The sequence below is a fragment of the Armigeres subalbatus genome, chromosome 2 (assembly GCF_024139115.2).
Source record: "Armigeres subalbatus isolate Guangzhou_Male chromosome 2, GZ_Asu_2, whole genome shotgun sequence".
Classification (NCBI taxonomy): Eukaryota; Metazoa; Arthropoda; class Insecta; order Diptera; family Culicidae; genus Armigeres; species Armigeres subalbatus.
This window is the reverse complement of record NC_085140.1, coordinates 125,503,444-125,524,561: the sequence shown is the minus strand read 5'-3', so window position 1 is coordinate 125,524,561 and position 21,118 is coordinate 125,503,444. Positions and strand designations below refer to the sequence as shown.

Here is a 21,118-nt window from a genome sequence, read left to right as displayed (position 1 = left end):
AAGCTGCTGATATGGCATAAGATGATGAATCCATTAGCATGCACAATTCTTTCAGCACCTCGCATATTGAAATGATTGAAATCTCTGTTGCAGTGGCATTATTGTTGTTTTGTGCGCTGAACATTTGTACCAGTAGAACTATTCGCATAACCAGCAGGGGTAACATTTAAAGTATTTTTGTAACTGAAGTCGTAGGTGGCGCTTCAAAAACAAACATCGTTTTCGTAGATTTATCTGGGAATATATAACAAACCCCAATATCAACAAAGTCATTGCTTGAGCTCAGGTCGTAAATTCCAAGCACCGCCATAACAATCGCTCGTCCACCTACACTATTCAATGCGTTTGCAAGTGATCTTCTAACTGGCCAAATTGAAGCCGAATGTTGATCAACAGCTATAAGGATCTGTAAGAAGGGTTAATCGCCGAACAGGAGCGTGAGACCAACACATTTGTCATCCATTCGCTACGATGAGGACGATTAAAAGAAAACTAACCAGAACGGTGCTGCTGACTGTTGTAAGGTAGTGGGTGTTAATTTATCCATCTTTACGAGAGTGGGGTGTGCGCGACCATCATCGCCAGCACTGATCGAGATCGTCATCGTCGGCTGTCGCGGATTCGGTGTGCACCGCGATCCGGTCGCACGATTTTCCGAAGGTTAAAATCTATTTTTCCAACAACGGCTCAGACTTTTCCATGACCATGAGGACTGGGTCAGTTGTTGAATTGAGTTGAGTACGTGGGTGTTTGGATGCGGTTTTCTCGTAGAGACGCATATCAGAGAACTTTTTTTTATACAGCTACTGACCTGTTCCGAAGAAATATGGAGCAAGAAAAAACTGAGCAACGCTGGTGTATGACGAATATCGGTATAACGATCGTATATTGTTTGAAAGTACTGGGTGGCTAAATGTAAATGCGTTTACCACCTGCTTTAGCGGCATACGCACCAGGGCAGAAAAGAAGGTGATTCAAGAGGTTGTTTATGCTGAAAAACGATACACAAAACGTAAAGTTGTCCGATTGTTTTAAGATAGAACGAAAAACGAACGTTAGTACAAACATAACAGATTAAAGCGCAAAAAGCAGTTACACCGTAAAACAGGCATGCAGTGACAGAACGATTAACATAAGGCATGTTGTTGAGTTATAGCTTCACGGATGTTGCGAACCGGATTGGAGACGTAATATTCGATTTTGAAGGGTAACATAAATTGAGAAAGCTCTTGGACGTATTGATCACAGTTTGGAACAATTACAAAGAACGAAAAATACACCAAAGGCAACATATTGAGAGCACCGGTTCCTTGGCATCTCGGACATAACAAATAATAATTTGTAATCAGCTCGAAAAATGGTCTTCAGATGACTAGGGAAGCCGCCGGTTCTCTCGATATGGAGTCTTAGATTCAACATAAAACTTATTAATTTTTGAGGTCAGGGGTTTTGGAATTCAGGATCAACGCAATATTTAATTTTTCAGAAACTGGGGGTTGGATTTTGGTGCAAAACTTTGTACACTTACTGTTGTTTCCGGGTGGACAATTTTCGTGATTTGTGCCTACGAGTTTGGTTTAAGGTGGATTTCGATATATTGGCAAACATTATCAACATTCAACATTTGTTTGTTTGGTTTTTTTTTATAGCACACAGTGTATATCGTGTGGGAAGCAAAAAATGCAATTAAGTTAGAGAAAAAGAGAAAAGAAAAAACAATGAGATAAAAATAATCCAATACAGTGACGTGGTCAAATGCTAGTACGAGCCTTAACATACTCCGAGTTTATACAGATTAATTACAAGTCAGTGAAAGTGAAAATCAATGTTAGTTCATTCTATTCTATTAATTCGTGAAAACGGTGATTTTGTGAGAAAAGAAAGTCCGAATAATCTACAGTCCAAAATACATCAAAGAGAAAGTAAGAAAGTGTGAAAGATGATTCCCAGTTTGAAGTTTACAGCTCTTGGCTAGCTAGTGCTGAGAGACATACAACATCGGCGGCGGCTACACGGAGTGGGCCTTGCTCGCTAACTTACAGAAGAGAACGGCTACGTAGTCGGAGTCCTCGATGATTTTCGACAGGATCTTAGCGTTCACTTCCTCGATCCGATCCGGCAGGTCCATTGCTTCGAGCGACGTGAGGAAGTCCAACACGCCGGCTTCGTCCATCAGGTCACCTTCGTAGATGATTGGTTCTTTTTCTCTATGGGGATGAGGTTCGGTTCAGGAAAGCATTCACTAGAGAGGTCACGGTCATGGGCTAGTGCGTTACGCACAAACTTACCTGAAATAGGTGAGGGCGGGGAATTTCGTAATGCCATACTGTTTCGCTAGTCGTTTGTCGTTGATTTTGACGAAATCGACACCGAACGAGTCGGTGTCATCGTCGATGTGCTCGAGTTCGGCTAATACTGTGTCGCATGTCGTACAACTTCGGGCGTCTGTTTTCAGATACGGCGATAGGGGAGAAATGGTTTGATTAGAATCATTCGTGTGGAATCACTGGCAGTCAACCGTTTCATTATAGAGAGCTGTTTTTAAATCACTGCACTGTAGGTACTATTCGGTATTGGCACTCAACTTGATTGGATTCTTCATTCTCAGTGACACAAGTCACTTTAATATTTTAGGGTTGTTTGATTACTTAGAATAAACTACGAATGTAATGTATATTATTATACATTTATATATGTTGTTAATAATCACTTGGCATAGATGAGTTCCCATTTAATTCCATTTGATTGAAACTGTACGCCTGTTATGCAGCATACACACCAGTCAAGCAGTTTAACGAACATTGACTCCGCCCCTAAGAAAACGCTTCAGTTGCTGCTTTGTTTGAACGTGTGTGAAGTTGTTCGAACAACCATTTGACAGTTGGCGACTCGGTTGGAAAAAATTAAAACGGTTTGATTTTGGTTTGAGTTGTCGGGGGTGGAGTCAAGGTTCGCCGAACATATTTGAGCATTTGTAGTGAAGTTGCACAAACCCCCATATATTTTTTGATGGTTGGTGCTCAAGTTGGCGCTTCGGTCGTTCGTGTGTGATATTGTTGGTCGAATAAATTGATTGTTCGTGCCGCTGTTGTTAAAACTTGATGGATGTTTGAATAAACTAGAGGTGGAGTCAATGTTGGTCAAACCAGGCTTGTAAAATGTCATCTGCATGTCATTTGACTAATTTGTCCATAACTTTCTTTAGAAGCCGAATTTATTGCATAATTTTCGATGTACTCATAACGCTTGAGTAGGGCTATATTTTGTCAAGGGTACATTGCTCTAAATATAACATCTTAGGCTGGAGAGTGAAAACTCTCCAAAATGTCACGTGTCATTTGACATAATGTCATTTGAATGACATTTTGCCTCCCACGCCCCAGATTACATATTTACAGCAATGTCTTGTTAGACAAAGTTGTAGGCACACTTAAGCACTATGAGTTCGTCATACATCATGAATTGATAGCTTCCTTCTGGAAAAATTTCTGGAAAAATTATACAAACGAGTGCAAATGACATTTTACAACACTGGGTCAAACTGCTTGACCGTGTGTACGTTCCATTATGCAGCGTACACACCAGTCAAGCAGCTTGACGAACATTGACTCCGCCCCCAAGAAAACGCTTCGGTTGCTGCTTTGTTTGAACGTGTGTGAAGTTGTTCGAACAACCATTTGACAGTTGGCGACTCGGTTGGAAAAAATTAAAACGGTTTGAATTTGGTTTGAGTAGTCGGGGGCGGAGACAAGGTTCGCTGAACGTGTTTGAGCATTTGTTGTGAAGTTGCACAAACTCCCATATATTTTTTATGGTTGGTGGTCAAGCTGGCGCTTCAGTCGTTCGTGTGTGATATTGTTGGTCGAATAAATTGATTGTTCGGGTCGCTGTTGGTGAAACTTGATGGATGTTTGAATAAACGAGAGGTGGAGTCAATGTTGGTCAAACTGCTTGACCGTGTGTACGTTACATTAACTTTCTCGTCGTGTCTAGTGGACAGAGTGATCTATACGCCGATGATTCCCCTGACGGCTTCCCAGGCATTTGATTATAGTTTCTGTCTCTTCTACCTTTCAGGAAAACATCTCAGCATAGATGAGATAAACATGTTTGGGTTTGATATAATCGCTGCCTACTGACATCTATCTGTGATCTTGATGAAGATTCCTCGGCTTTGGTTGCTGCACGCCATAGTCACGCCATTGGAGCGGATTGCTAAATGATTGTTATCATGTAGCTCTCGTACACCCTTCAGTTCCCGTCTCCAACCAGACAGGAATGCTGAACGTGACGTCAATGATCGACTCCACCCAACAGATACGTAGCCATAAAATTGGTAAAGAAGATGGGGGGGGGGTCTAAATTATTATCGATGAAACAATTTTATTATTTAATCTCTGAAACTGATTATGAATTTTGTTTCCTTCCCACTTTATGTACCACGTCCAGGGTTTGCAGAAATCTCTCTCAATAGATAACGAACAATGATAAAAGAGAGGCAAAAACCTCTTCAAATCTTTATCGAACTTGTATACATGTGCAAAAACAAAACCGATTCGGATCGGCATCCGCTAGGGTAAATGTTCCAATAGTGGAGGAACTAAGGGCGTTCCAATACTGTTCATTTTCCCAGAATAATATTGAATTTAATTTCACCTACCTTTAATATGCATTCGAAAGCATAAAATTACAACTCCAATTACGAATATCGTTGTTTTTTAATGGGACTCGCAACTATAGGAACACTACCGCAACTATTGTCGCATAGACGAAAAAATGTTAAGGTATTTTGATGATATTTACCAGTTTAGAAGGGCTATCAAAGATATTATGGCTCGGTTCGCAAACTAACAGATATACTAACTGTCTGGGTTGCTGCGATTGATTTGTAAGTTTTGAGTATACCATACTACCGCAACTATAGGAACACACACGACTATCGGAAATTTTACCCTATTGGGAGGCTATGATAAAACGCTTCGTTCTCGCTCATTTCACGAAACTGTGTAACCAAGTTTTAATGCATCATCAGAACAGGTGCTTCTCGTAATTGAGGCTTTTTGAAAAGAATTTATCGTGGAGTATAGCCCCCGAATCAGTTCATTATCATAACGGCTTGCAAAAAAATGTCTCTCACAGTATGCTTCTTCTTCTTCTTATTGGCATTACATCCCCACACTGGGACAGAGCCGCCTCGCAGCTTAATGTTCATTAAGCATTTCCACAGTTATTAACTGCGAGGTTTCTAAGCCAAGTTATCATTTTTGCATTCGTATATCATGAGGCTGGCACGATGATACTTTTATGCCCAGGGAAGTCGAGACAATTTCCATTCCGAAAATTGGCTAGACTGGCACCGGGAATCGAACCCAGTCACCCTCAGCATGGTCTTGCTTTGTAGCCACGCGTCTTACCGCACGGCTAAGGATGGCCCCTCACAGTATGCTATCTATCGATTTTCATTCTCCTTTGGATGCAATCCCTGCCTACGTCATACAAATTCAGTGATCCAACATCTTTGTGTTTTCTCAGCTTTTTTCTATCAAATAAAATGGATCGTTTTAAAAATTTCCAAGAATATTTAGAACAGACGTCCCCACCGATATACCTATCTAGTTTATGATCATCGCTGTTTTTTAGATTGCTTCAAATAAATAACTTTGCGCAAAGTCTCTTTCTATTCTGGACTACGGGTGATTTTCTTTCATTTTGATATACTTGATTTATTTATTTGAAAAACAGCAGTTCCTTATTTTGAAATGTTCTCCAAGAAATCAGGAAAAATTGTTTAAAAGTTTTTTTTTTTCAATTGATTCGATACAACTCAACACTCAGCAAAACACATTTGAAATATGAAAACATCGAGCGTACATTGTTTTTTTTATTCTATCATTTATTTGGAAGGCTATGCAGCGTTACGGAACCGAAATCATGTTTTTGGATGGGAACCGGACGTTCTGCTGCTATCCTACATCCATCAGTTACCCAGGTACTATCATTGGCAGGGACCATTGGCGTAAATAAGAGGAGGCTAGGGGGGCTTTAGCCTTCTCTTGAAAAAAAATTAGCCCCCCCCTAGGATTTGAAGAGTTAGTTAACAGTGATATTATTTTTCAACATACAGCATAATGAAATATTGCAAAAGTTTGAAAACAAAAGAGTTATCTCCCATATTCACCCTATCACAATGAAATGAGTGGAAGATAAATGAGCTTGTTTCTCATTTCTGAGAAAGCTTCCTGTGTGGCAGTGAAATTGCACTTGGTGTCAATTTGAAAAGGCAATAAGTATCTAATTGATTTGAAAGCATCAAAGTAAGTTTGATGTGAACAACAACAATAATCTCTACAATTCCCATCAGCATCCGAGTAGGATCCTCATCAGAATCCGGGTTGAATTCCCATCAGAATCCGAGAAGAATTCTTATTGGAATCACTAAAGAATTCCTTTCTGACTCATCGAGGTATTCCAATCGGAATCTAGAAGAATTCACGCTGGATTCCTTTCAGTATCGTTGAGGGATATCCATGGGAATATGTGAGGGATACTCTTTATAATCCATGAAGAATTTGCTTCAGAATCTCTCGTTGATTTGCTTTCGAATTCCTCCGGAGTTGTTCGGAGATTTGTTTTGAAATCGTTCGGAGATTTGCTTCGGAATTCCTTGACGATTTAATTCGGAGTCTCACAACATTTTGCCTCGGAATCCTCTCGGAATTTCTGGAGGGTTTCCGACGAAATCTCTGAAACATTCCTGTCTGGTGGATTGCCTTCTGAACCCCTGGAGGTTCCCTTCGGTATGCTTGGAGAATTCCCGTCTGAATCCCTGGAGAAATAATGCACTTTTGTTTTCATTTGAGATAGATAGAATATTTATTATAGTGTTACAAAAAATCGATTTTGCTCCACAGCGCTCATCTGATGCTTTATTATGTTCTGAGTGTCCTCTAAAAATTTGGGATCATTTGGATTAAAATTGATTTAGCACAAGTCGTGCCAACGAGCAGCAATGTTGCCTGTTGATGAGTTACACAATTAACTGCAGAAAACCACGGTATAGATTAAATTCGATAACTAATTATTGGAACGATTAATTAAGATGCGGTTTTTGCTGAGTGAAAGCTTTTTAGTATTCTTTTTAGCTATGTAGGTTATTATCAGTATTATGAAAAAATAAATTTCCCCACACTAATTTGCATGCAAACTTGAAACGGATTGTGCTTAATCACTTTTAATCCAAATGAGCTCAAATTTTCAGAGGACATCATAAAGCATCAGATGAGCGCTGTTTAGCAAAATTGATTTTTTGAACCACCCTAATATTATGAAATATCCGATCCGTCACATATTGTCCTTTTGAGTGTGCAGGACAAAGCCAAGTGCTACTACACTTAGACGCAATAGCCATACGCTATTAATCTGAGTCGTTGTAGCAATTATCAGATGGTAAACAAGCACACTTCGATACTGGGGTTATACAACAGAAAGCACGTGCTTGAGAAAAGAGGATATGGATGAGTGTGATTGATCCGCAGTTGCCTTAGGCGGTTGGACCGTATTTATAACATTACCACTAAGATAACTTAATGAAGTGGCAAAGTGCATGAGAATTTTTTCAAAGAAGCTCAAAATGCAAAAAAATAGATGAAGCGATGATAGCCCCCTAGGCATCAGGACTAGTTACGCCAATGGCAGGGTCGCTATACGGATTGGCCAGGACAGCGATGTTGGTACCGGATTCTGAAACAGATTGCCAAAGCAGCTGCTGAGCAGATCCACAATGCTTAGGAGGTACAATTGATACAACTGATTGTATTACCTGATCGTCATCTTCTTATTGCGACCACCCGCAGGGATACGCAAATCCACTCATAACATTGTTACTGTCTTGCTTCATACTGGGTACTTGCAGTGAAGCACTTGAAGCATCTAAAACCCATAAAAAAGGGTGATTGGAAAGTGTTTACTGGGAATATCGACCAGTTTATCTTTATTTTCCCTAGTACCGGAATTTTCCAGTAACTTAGATCAAGCTGCCTGCGTACCAAAAACCGTACCATGAACGCGTACAAAGCTCCGCTTAACTTCTGCGATGCATTGCGAATACAGGTAGAAGGTTCTCTGCCTCCGTAATCTCGTTCAGTTGTTTACACTGGAAAGCTACTACGGTGCCAGACGACCTCACTTCAAGACCTCACCTAAGACCCACTGGCTTAGCGCACTGTAAGATGTAACGCTCGCTTGAGCTCCATGCTTCAAGCTCAGTTCCCCGGCCCTTATGTTTCTGACGCTTCGTATATATGTACGTCCTCATTCAGAGCTGAAAGTCTTTCGACACCTCGCATGGACTTCATGTTCATGACTTTGCTCGTTCCTTTCTTAGTCGTTAGTCTTTTCTAGGAACCTTTGCCTCCATCTCTGAGTTTCATTCATGTAAGGTGCGTTCACCTTCCATTTTGCTCTGTTGACAATTTGTCACTGATCGTTGATCAACTGTCGCGGGCTGGCTGGCTTCCTCCGGAGGCTCGACACCATGGGCCACACCGATGCCTTTCGGCCTGTGCCCTTCAAGCGAGCAGATCGTCGTTTCTCGGGTTCAGCTACACCGTGCTCCGTGCCAACCGTACGTCATATCTCCTTGAAATTTGATCGTCGTTTGGCGCTACTCCACTGGACTGAGTTCACGTCCGAACGTGTTTCGACCAATCTTGTGATCATCGAAATGAATATTTGTTCTGCTTCGTGCGGGTGAGTAAATTAATTAGCAAGTGAGTGCGTGTTTGTTCGTCTTTTCGTTAAGTATGCAGAACCATCGCACGATGGTGTTTTAGTCGTCGAGAAAATATCTATTTGGTGTGTTCAGTGGATTGTGCGCTTGTTTTGCGCTTTGCTCCTGTCGAACCGAGCGCGATCATCCTTTGTTTGCAGTAGCCATCGAGCCAGTCCGTACAGTGCGTGTTTCAGTCGTCGCGAAATTGTTAAGATACCGAATCTGTCTCCGGGAAATACGTTAGACACACATTGCGTTCTTGTCATTGTATCATCATGAATAAGGCGTCGTTCAAAAGTAATAATTAGTCGCTTACCAAGGCAACTTTCTGTAGATTTCCTTCCCAACTAACTCCTTAGCAGTGCTCATGGACATGCAAAGGATTCCTCGGTATATTGTAGCAATGAGTATTGAATTAATTTTCCTTCCCTTATGCTAATTGATTGTGAAGACGTGACCTGCATCGTTATTGGTCTTGAATTAAAGAGACTCCGAAGCAGAGGATAGCTTGCTAGTCCCAAGAAGACTATTCAATTGGAGAGCTGTGCATATTTCTTATTTCTCGGCCAATCACGACTAGCATTTACGACGTGTACAGTCAATCAAGCTATGCTAAGCTAACAGTGTACCTCTTCACCGGATTACTGCAACCCAACAATACAGATAAATAAACTGCCACCTCGCAAGGGAATTACCGACATCGTGAGTACTCCTTCATCCAAGGTAGAGATGGGCAAAACGGATCACTTTTTATTTCACTATTTCCTTACAAATGGTCCAATAATTTGCTGATCTGGTGAACCGGGTCTTTTGAAAAATGATCCACGAATCATTCACTCACATTAGAGATCCGGGTCATTTTAACGGCTCCGGATCTGAACGCCCATCTCTAATCCAAGGCCACATTCCGGGTTATAGATCCCAACCGTTCCATCGTTCTTGGTATCCCGGGTACTTCATGCCGGGAAATAAGTTCCACCCTGGTCCGGAGTCCTTCATCTGCCTCTATTACTTACACAGGATTACTTCTCCAGAATACATAAGGCATCCAGCTAGGACGCCCCAGGCAGGCTTTGGCTCTTCCCGACTTCCTTTGGAACAATTCCTCATGACCACCGTAGCCTCATTGAAGCGTCATCCAAACTATCTTCTCCAGGCTGCCGCCAGACATCAAGCTCAAGGGTTGTCCTGTCTTCCTCACTTTAGTGCGGTCATATCCGGCTGCAGATCCAGGTTCCACCTGACCAGCACCCTATCAAAATCGCGTAGCACCAATAGGGCCATCCGGTACTGAATCGGTCGTGCAGAAGCAAGCGTCCTACCATTTCAGCTTTATGCCACATCCGAATATAACAGTACTCATCTCCTTGTGCAAGGGGATCGCATTCTGCGCACTGTGATCGGTGCGAGTCTATCCCCAGTGACTCGCGTTCACTGGCTTGGTGCGTTAATTGGGCCATCCCGTTGCGTTTCCAAACCGGAACATTCTTCTTCTTAGTTTGTGGTTCTACATTCCAACTGGAACTTGGCCTGTTTTTCTATTCGCACTTCTTTAAGCATTTCCCCAGTTATTAATTAAAAGCTTTCTATGCCCGCCATTGCATGAGCATGTATTTTGTGTGGCAAGTACAATGAATACACTATACCCAGGGAGTCGAGAATGTTTACCGAAAACATCCTAGACCGAACCGATAATCGATCTTGCCATCTCCGAATTGGCAATCCCATTCCTTTACTTGCATAGCTAACTGGAGACCCAAAAGGGGAACAATACAGTTACTCATATGTATGAAGGTCGTTTGCCGAAGTGCTTAACCGTTTTCGTCAGATTCGAGCATCGCTCTCGCACCACTACTAACCCATACGATAAGCCTGTACGCATTCTATTGGACTCAGCCAGTGTGCTTGTGGGCCTGCAAAGTGATCATCCCAAACACATCTGGATACAAAGCATCCTTGCAAATAATGCTCAGTACTACCACCTTAGCTTGGATTCCAGGACATTGCAGAATTCCGGGGAATACGGCCGCTGGTTTGCTGGCTGGGACAGAATACCAAGGGCATGCTTTCACAAACTTTGATAGTAAACATTGTATTATAAAAAGCCATTTACTAAAAAGGGAGTTCCAATTATTGAATCGAGTTGGCGAACCTTGTAACAACAAGTGATCTCTATGCTTCGGACTGGTCATAAAATACTGTCGCACAATTTCTAAGGCGGGCTTTTCCGGCATTCCTGTGAAATCTGCGGCGTATTGTTTCAACCCCATGTTGAGACCATATTTCACCCGCATTGAACAAACAGCCCACATTTTGCTGACACGGAGATCAGATGGTCATCAACAGCCAGTTATTCCAGCCGGCCTAAAACTCACTTAACCTTTTGTCTGTGCTCTGGGGTCAATATGACCCCAGGCCACTTTGAGTGGCTGCCATTTTTTTAGTTTTCAACCGATTCTCCTAATTTTTGGTAGTTTGGTAAAACTCGCCGAGATCTGTCTCCTATGTGCAAATTCGCTTGAAAAATCTTGAAAATATGCGCTACAGTGTCCTTTTTTCAAAAACTTACGTTGTCTGTGCTCTGGGGTCAAATTGACCCCAAATTGAAATTGCTATAACTATTTTAATGTTTGGCCAATTTTGGATTTTTGGGGCTGTATATATATAGGTGGGCGGGTACATCGCGGAGAGGGGTTTTAGTAAAAAAAGGGTACAAAAACAGTGATTTTTCATGCTTATTTTATTATATCTGAAAATCCTACCCATTTTGAACTGCACCTTTTCAAAAAGGTTATGCAGGAAGGCGTCTGCTTTGACATGAGGCATTGATTAGTTTAGCGCTTGGTCGCTAGGTGGCGGTATATTTGAATTCATTATTTTACACTACTCAAGTAACTCCGATATATGGAATTTTCCTCATTGTAAATATTCTTATCGCACAATTTTGAAAATTGTATAGATGACGTCTGTAACAAAGTTCGTCTGGTGGCAATAGACTGTCATTTGACGGAATAAATAATAAGGAAATTTACAAATAGGCGGCGCTAGTGTACTTGCAATATTCTTGCATATATGAAATATTGCTTTAGCTTGAGATCCCTCATAGGTGTAGAACCAAAGTTGTATACAGCAACATTGTTCAGGATGTCTAGCACTACAAAGCGGTGCTCAATATAATGAGCACTTCTTCTCATTTTTTAATTTGTGCGATAAAAATATTTACACTGAGGAGAATTCTATATATCGGAATATCTTCAGTAGTCTAAAATAATGAATTCAAATATACCACCACCTGGCGGCCGAGTTCTAAACTTATCAACGCCTCATGCCAAAGCACATGCCTTCCTGCATAGCCTTTTTTTAAAAAGTTGCAGTTCAAAATGGGTAGGATTTTCGGATATAAGTAAAATAATCATGAAAAATCACTGTTTTTGTACCCTTGTTTACTAAAACCCCTCCTCGCGATGTACCCGCCTACCTATAGTCAATCTTTGGAAACGACCTGAAAGATGATTAAATTATCTTTCGAAACAGCCCAAAAAATCCAAAATTGGCCCAACATTAAAAAAGTTATAGCAATTTCATTTTGGGGTCAATTTGACCCCAGAGCACAGACAACGTAAGTTTTTTTGAGCACAGACAGAAGGTTAAATAGATATCCTTTAAGCTTCGATAGATTTGTGAAGACAAAATTTAGCCGCCACAGATAGGCTCTGCGTGTACATCAGTACCGCATCAACGCGTAAATCTTTGTTGAAGCCATTTCCGAAAAGGCTAGCTTGGAAAGTATTCCCTGCAAGCAGATTAGAGAAAGAGTCCACTGCATAGTTTTCATTATTATCATATTTTCAAGTTGAAGTTTATGGAACTTATGTTTTTTAATATGCCTCAACTCAGTCACGTGCATTAATTGCATATTATTCGGCAACTCTGCCGTACGAATAATCATTTTTGACGTTGGACAACGTCTTACCCGAAGTTACTGGGTGTCAAATCAGAATCTAAATTTGAGGACCGTCGCGAAATCATGTAAGATTTTGATCGTTAATAAAGCCTTCATCTTTCGATGTTTTTTGAAGATTTATATATCAATCAACTCGGAAACTCACCAGCAATTTGTCAACATCATTGAAGCTTAAGATTATTTACGATGAACTACTGAAAATCTCAATTTGGTTAATCCAGTAGAAATGTCATATCCAACCAATCCCGTTCGTGCATTCCCAACACGGACATCAGATTGATGTAAGTTACGGGGCTTTTGGCCCACCGCAAGATTTTTTTGTGTATAAATGAAGCAGTGCCTGCCGTGCTCGAGTCATTCACTACACGCGCGTCGATTCGAACGGACTGCATCGGAGCGAAACGAAGCGAAGCGAGCAAACCGAAGTCATGGCACCAAAACTGGCGGAGGCAAGGCGGCGAAAAGAAGATGGCGACGATGATGGCTGTAACAACAGCAACGATAGCGCGGTGGTCCAGCAAAGCCAGAACAGTATCGTGAAGCCCGACAATAGCCGAAGCGGAAACCACAGAGGAAGCTCACGAAATTTTAGATTTTTTTCTTTATGAACGTGATTTTTTATTGTAAATAAGTTCATCACCTTCGACATTTTAGATCGCATCGGACCCGAAGCCTCACATCTGACGCACTACAACACAAGCTCAACGATGACCAGTACAAGATTCATATCTGAGCCCCCATCCTGCTAGCCAAACAAGCTGGTCAAGCACGCCGTCTGAGAGAATCGAGGCCGTCACCAAGTACACAAGCTTCAGCCAGGGTTCTATATCGTCGAAGCGATAAAAGGAAAATGATTCTTGCCAAACTTCATTACACTCTAGCTGGTGTTGCTTTCGTGTAGTCGATTCATTCTGTGCTTAGGAATTCACTATACGCCACTTCTTGTCTGAGGTGAAACCTCCGGAAATCATTTCAGAATTCATTTTCATCTAGAATCTTTCAATTGACATGGAATAATACTTCACATGAAAGCGTGAATGATTCTAGACCTGATTCATCGAAGGTAAGCATATCTTCGTTCAAATGAGATGGAATTTACTTCAAGTGAAAGAGTGATTTCCCTGTGGGATGATGCGAGTTTTAACCATCCCAACAACGCAAGCAACAAATTAGCAGATTTCAGGCTATTAAAAATGGCATCGTTTTAAAATCGTAGTTTTGATACGAGGCCCGGAGACCCACAGTGTTACATACCAATCGACTCAGCTTGAGGATAGCCTGTATGTATGGTTTTCAAATAGTGTAGACGTACTTCTTCGTACTTACCAGGTACTGATTTGCTAGCAAAAAAATCGCAAAAGTTATTGTTGCAAATAGGAATTTCCAATGGAAATTGTTCGGAATTCTAGATTCAGAGTCTTCCGTGTTTGCAATGGAAACATTTGGGAAATTCCAATGGAAATTCTTATGATTTTCCAAAATAAAAATAAAATCAAAATAAAATTTGACAGATTTGACACTGGGAAACATGATTTTGGAAATTTGATGATTTGACATGACAGATTTTAAACAGTGGCGCTACAATAATATCGGCAGCGGTGCACATTTCGTATCCTGAAGGCTGTGCGAAGGAAACAACCTGGTCTTTGCGTCCTTTATTCTCGTGCTAATTGCTGGAAAACACCGAGGCAACTCGATTAAGTTTTGTTTTGGTCTGTTTATTTCATTCTACCTGTCACACGAAAAGTTCATTCCGCGTACCAGTGTTGCCGATAAAAACTAATCTATATAATGGATATAATGCCTGATATTAAGCTCTATCTGGAATAAGGGCGAATGTCGCAAGAGAGGTTTCTCTTCGTCGACCTCCCCTTCTTTTAAATAAAAGTAACAAGCAGCAGATTTCTTTGTGGTTATCACCTCAGAACGATAGAAAACAATGCGAACTTGCATTTACATAAACTGCAAAGAAATCCTCGGCTTGTCACTTTTATTCAAAAGAGGGGAAGTCGACGAAGAGAATTCTCTCTTGCGACATTCGCCCTTTTACCAGATAGAGCTTGATATATGTTATATATAAAGGTTCCCCCAAACACACCAACACACGCGATGCGACAGTCGCGACGCGGTTCTATCGCTTGGCGACAGCGATTCTGTCGTCGGTAATATGGAAGCGTAAATACAACATTGCCTGCAGCGACCCAACGATAAAATCGCGGCGACTAGTTGTCGCCGTCACGGCGATGAAATCGTTTAAAAACTCAATTAAATTACTCTATATTGATCATTATAACCTATTTCTTGTTGGCATTCCATCCCCAATGGGATATTAACACCTGGCAACTATTTATTAGCATTCCAACTCATGCTACTATTATATTTTAAGTAATATGATTTGAATAGAAAATGAAAATCAGCAGTAACAAAATTCGAATTTAACTTCTTTCTTTGCGAGCTCCGCAATTGGGCGACTCGAACCCACGACCCTACTGAGAACATTGTAAATTGATGTCCAAACCGGGTGGTTTAATACCCGCAACATACATAGGCAATTAACTTTTATTGAACTGAATATTTTGTTGTTTTCTCCGAGTTGTGTAAAATGCATGTATACAGTTGCTCAAACAAATGATTATATTTTAATAAATCATTAATAATTTTATTAAAGGGTGATTTGTATCCAATACACTGCGCGGCTGCTGTAATATTTCCAAATGCGCATTTGCACAAAATTATGAGTAAAATTTGTGGGCCCTCCTTAGTGGTAAGACGCGCGGCTACAAAGCAAGACCATGCTGGGGGTGGCTGGGTTCGATTCCCGGTGCCGGTCTAGGCAATTTTCGGATTGGAAATTGTCTCGACTTCCCTGGGCATAAAAGTATCATCGTGCTAGCCTCATGATATACGAATGCAAAAATGATAACTTGGCTTAGAAACCTCGCAGTTAATAACTGTGGAAGTGCTTAATGAACACTAAGCTGCGAGGCGGCTCTGTCCCAGTGTGGGGATGTAATGCCAATAAGAAGAAGAAGAAGAAGAAGAAGAAGAAGAAGAAGAAGAAGAAGAAGAAGAAGATGAGTAAAATTTGATTATTATACATCACACACAGATAAAAATATGTTGGGATTTAAAATGTATTTTTATGCACGTATATTTTTATGCCAGGCCTGGTAGCGGGTCACTTTTTAGTGACTTGGTCACTTTTTTCGGGTCAGTCACTAAAAAGTCTCTTTTTTCGACCTCAAGTCACTAAAGTCACTTTTTCTCGAAAAAAGTCACTATTTTTAACTATTCTGACTATGTTTCGTAAGCATTGTCGTGGAATGAGAAAAAATGTTTAAAAATTTGAAACATCCGTCGAGAGATGCTTTATTCATGACGAACATGAAATGACGAATATAGGAAAAATGACTAATTAGTACTTTTTGGCCCGAACGCTGTTCGGAGCTTCATCGAGACTCCAGATTCGCTGTGAATCTCGGTGTTGTCATTAGATTTTCAACAGCGATTAATTGAAGGAGTTTCGTGTCACAGTTTATTATTGGTAATGGTAATTGGTAAATTATGATATAGTAATGCAAGCAGGATGGGCACAGCGGATTGTGAATCTAAATTATTCACAAAGTCAATAACTGACTCTGCTGAGTTTCGAACCTCTTTTGAAAATTGTTAAACTCTACACTTCATTAATTGTTAAAGCGTAGAGTTTAACAGTTTTTAAAAGAGAGATTTTAAACTGTTAAATATTCAGATTGGTCTTTTTAATTTTAAATACATTTCCTGTTGTTTCGGGGAAATCATTAGTGAGCGAGGGCTTGCTCTAATGTTCATTAGTGCATACCCAAAAACAAACAATTTTTCAGCTTTTTTATAACAAACACCTATATAGTTTGAAAAATAAAACAAAAATATTTATTTTGAAAATGCGATGAAAATTTACAATCAGCAGGTATCGAAGCAGAACTGATATTTATTTCAAAACACGACAACTTTTGTGGACGACAACTAAGGTCAGAATTAGTTTCATCCTAATATTCCTTTCACTCGGTTACGTTGTAGTCTGTCGTCCTTGGAACATTGTGGGTACGATATCTGCAGTTAAGTTTTTTTACTTTCTTAGGCTCGGGTTTAGGATCTTAATTACCATAAATTTGTCTGTACCTCAAGCCTTCCTAAAACAGTAGAGGGTTGTTTCAAAGATACGACCGCAAACTAAACGTAGAATTACGTATAGTGCGAAAGTGGATGCAAAATTTGATCATCAACATTTTATGAGAATGGGTCACTGTTTCAACTACTTAGAATACTTGTACATCATAGATACGATAGAAACGAAAATAAAAAAAAATACGAAAAGCGTAATAATCGCTTATTAGTCTGTACAATGGGTGCATATTATTGTTAATCTATTTACCCGTAACAAGTTCTGTGTCATAACAAATATAAATTCCAATGAAACCGACTGAATCTGATGATGCATTCTGATGTTATTCACATAACAGTAACAAGAAAGTCATGATCTCTTTTCAGTACATTCATTCGTGTGTTTGTCAATATTAACAACCCTGAGTGAAACAGCTCATCTTTAAGGGATTATTCTGGATTAGTAAACTAGCTTGGCAGAGGCTAAAGTACTTGATCCTCACGCCACTGAAAACTGTACAGGCTAGTAGCCCCAAAACGGCGTGAACATCTGCCGCACGAGAAACAGTGAACCTTAGATGACTATGACTATAGACACCCATTATTTTCGTTCTAAAAATATACGCAGCCATACAAAATTTTCCACGTCATACCACGCGTCAGCCTATTGAATTACAAATGGGTAATGCTGTACGTACCAAACTGCAAACAGTCAGTGTGGCAAGCTAATATTGGAAAACCGAGCGATTATTTAATTTTCATCGCCAACCAACGCGCTTGGAAACTTCAAACGCACCGTGAAAATTAATGCGTTCGATCCTGCTGTCAGTTGTTGGTTCGATTTGTTCATTAGTGGATTTTTACGATTCCCGAAGTCCGCCGAGCAGGAAGCTAGGTAACTGTATCGGGTTATGGAAATGCGAAACACTTGATATTGCTGATTTCAGCGTGCGGCATGGAAAGGAATGGGATCAGAAAGAACTGAACTGGGTGTTCCCATTAGTGTTACGAGGTCAAACACTTTTTTCCCCAAAATAACCATCAGCGCCACTTTTGCGTAGACCCCAAGCAACAGCGGGATAATCTGCAATTACTAATCCAAACTGACGTGGGCCGTTGGGTAACGCTGCTTTATTACCTCATAGTCGGGATTGGGTTGAAAGAACAACAATCGGCATCCTCAAGTTGTCAAGCGGTCGTGGATGGTTTCAAGTGAATAATTGGAAAATACCGGCTGAAAACACTACCGACTAGAGACAAGAAATTTGTCTATTGTTATTTTTAAATTTTAATGCTGTTAGAACGTTGGCCTCGACATGATCCGGTACGTATGGTTTCGGACGGTTCGTGTCGTGGCGTAGGTATTTCGAAGTTGGGATGATTCGTAATAGCAGGGTCTTTGATGGATTGATGACGGTTTTTGTCGTTCTGTTTGGCGCCATTTGAGTCATTGTGTTTTTATCGTAATGTACCAGAATTATAGCAAAGTTATATATGTTCATCGAATAATGTTTTTTTTAATTCTCCTAAGTTGAACAAAATTAAGCTATTTATATTGTACTTTCGAATGATCGACTGTTTATATCGACTATTTCTATTCAATTTATCAAATCTTTAATTATTTTAAATTTTTTTTCTAGTTTCATTCAGCATCGTGCAAGGTTATGATCCACTCAATAAATATGGCCAATATGCGGTTCTATAAACCATTTTGGCGTTTCTATATTTGTTTCCAGATATAAGTTTAAGCTCTTTTTTTCAATTAATCGATATCCACTTGGAAGGTACCATTTCGGCTTCATATGAAAAGAAATTCATGAATGGAATGCTCAGTTGGGTTCCCACAGGGGTGCTATGACAGCAGTACTGTTTATTAATTTAATGAGTCTCAGTATTATTGAGTCAGCATGTTTATTGTTTGTTTACTTGGTAAAACTCATTATTCTGATATTTGTGCCATTCACCGTTTTCTACATTGCAACCTGAGTAGAAGCGCCAGATTTTGTTCTCAACTATATCACATATCAGTCGGATTTGCGCAAACCTAATAGAATGTTCGATTCACAACAATAAAACGCCTTCTCCGTCTTCTCATCTCGCGGCTTTCATCTCCACATCCCATGCAACGAGACTACAGACGAATGCTTTGAAGTCGACAACATTTTTGCATTTTGCTTCTATTTCAAAGACGTTAAGTCCGAGCCGAGTTGGTCCTTCACGAGCATTGTCCAGGTGAAAAATCTGTCGTTTCCGTTAAAAATTTGCCGGATATGAAGGTTCACATGGTCAACTTTGAAAAAATCGGGTAACTCTGAATGTTGTTACCAAGAGGGTGGTGAAGATCAAAACATCATGTCACATACCCTTCATGCTAAGAACAAAAACATACAGAATTAAAGGTTCAGTCCATGGCAAAAAACAAATAATTTGTACTACGTTTTTCAAACCAGGCTTGCTGGATTCAATAAAAATCACATTCACGAGTGCTGTAAAAATCGAGTTTTGCAACGAGTTGCATACACAACTTTTGCAATGACGAAAACTTCACATGATCGTTCTTGCCAAAAATCAATTTGGTACAGAAAACCCTGAGCACGACACACCATGAAGCAATAGTTTCGTTTATACTGTGGCTCAGTATATCGGAACGTGCAATAATTTGCCGTCTCAACCAACAATTGGCAGCATCAGCCCCAACTTCAAACGTTCCAACGCAAAATGTAAGTAAGACAGAAGACTACAAACGTATTGAGCAACAAACAACATTCACATCCGGTACATCGAAGTGTTCAAGAACGGATCAACAAGCAAATAAGTGATCTAACGTGACAAATTCATTTTCTCAAAGGAAGCAGGGTGGTCTTGCCAGTAGTGACGAGGGTAGGATGTGATGGGAGCTGAAAAATATATAAAAAACAACTCGAAAAGACTCTCAGAACAAAGATTGGCGTTTTCTTGGGACACTTCTCGAGGCGTGTAAGATTAAAATGCTGTTATGTTTTTAATTATGTTTTTTTTGTTTTATGTGGTGAACCTTTTTAGGTCAATGTCTAAAAATTCAAGCTCATCCGGGCCGTCCTCCTATTAAAGGAATTCAGAGCGATTTGTCGAAAACAATCGGTCACATCGTGCCATGGATCAGCAGCAAAGGAAAAGCGACACGACGAATGCAAAGGAGAAGCGATTAAGGGCTTTAAGAAACTAAACGTTCTGACTGCGGTATTGTCACTTATCTAGGACTGTTGCCTCGAAACGTGAATATCACCGATAGGTGGAGGTATATAAAAACTGCTCCAGTTAAACTTCTTAGGACAAGTAACGCTAAGCATCGTGAGCACAACGACGACAACGATAATTGCGGAAATATCTTCTTCTTCTTATTGGCATTTCATCCCCACACTGGGACAGAGCCGCCTCGCAGCTTATTGTTCATTAAGCTCTTCCACAGTTATTAACTGCGAGGTTTCTAAGCCAGGTTACCATTTTTGCATTCGTATATCATGAGGCTAGCACGATGATACTTTTATGCCCAAGGAAGTCGAGACAATTTCTAATCCGAAAATTGCCTAGACCGGCACCGGGAATCGAACCCGTCACCCTCAGCATGGTCTTGCTTTGTAGCCGCGCATCTTACCGCACGGCTAAAGAGGGCTCTTCAATTGCGAAAATATAATACTAAAACATGATGAAGTCGCGTTTATAAGATCCGTGTGTTAATCAGCCTGGCTGTGACTTCTGAGCAATCGCTAACGGCAATCGCCACGACTAGATTGTGACCAATAAACATAAACTGATGCCATAAGTGTCTTTCATCCAACATTTTAGAAGAAAAATGAAAAATTGGTATGCCATACGTCACGTAGTGCCTTTAACAGTATTGAAAGACGAATGGATCCACTCAGCAGGCACTTGGCTGGACTTTTCATTTCACACGACCAATTGGGGCAGCATGGACTATGTCCAAGGGCTTAACAACCCCTCCCCATGGCCTCTGTGAGTTAGGGGGCCTGTCTAGGACGTGGTGGGGCTTGGCAGCGGGCTCTGTTAAGGCTCAAAGGGTACATGAGCCCAAGAAATGCCAATTGGCATATTAGGCCGCGTGTCTACTCTCTTAGTAGAGTCGGGTGACACTGACTCGAAATGGCGAGTGGGCTAATGGCTAGGCTGTCTTCCGTCCCCTAAAACCGTGGCGGGCCTTGTAGCACGCTGTCCAATCCTGCCACCAAGCTTTGTCTGCTGGG

The 21,118-nt window shown here is 40.6% G+C and overlaps 1 protein-coding gene across 8 annotated transcripts in view; it reads right to left on the bottom strand.

The window, feature by feature from the left end:
• Positions 1 to 21,118, bottom strand: part of LOC134210806 (uncharacterized) — a 188,191-nt gene that overhangs the window by 84,622 nt on the left and 82,451 nt on the right. For 3 of the 8 annotated variants that reach the window (XM_062687090.1, XM_062687091.1, XM_062687092.1), the window contains exons 1-3: positions 2,289 to 2,425; positions 2,041 to 2,207; positions 1,529 to 1,564 (exon numbers count right to left, since the gene is read on the bottom strand). The exons of 4 other annotated variants lie outside the window; for them this stretch is intronic. In XM_062687090.1, coding sequence (XP_062543074.1) covers positions 1,529 to 1,564; positions 2,041 to 2,173 — 169 coding nt within the window. In that variant the 5' untranslated portion in view covers positions 2,174 to 2,207; positions 2,289 to 2,425. Of the gene's footprint in view, positions 1 to 1,528; positions 1,565 to 2,040; positions 2,208 to 2,288; positions 2,446 to 21,118 lie in introns of those variants that run through there. One more of the 8 variants, XM_062687093.1, reaches the window with a different exon arrangement.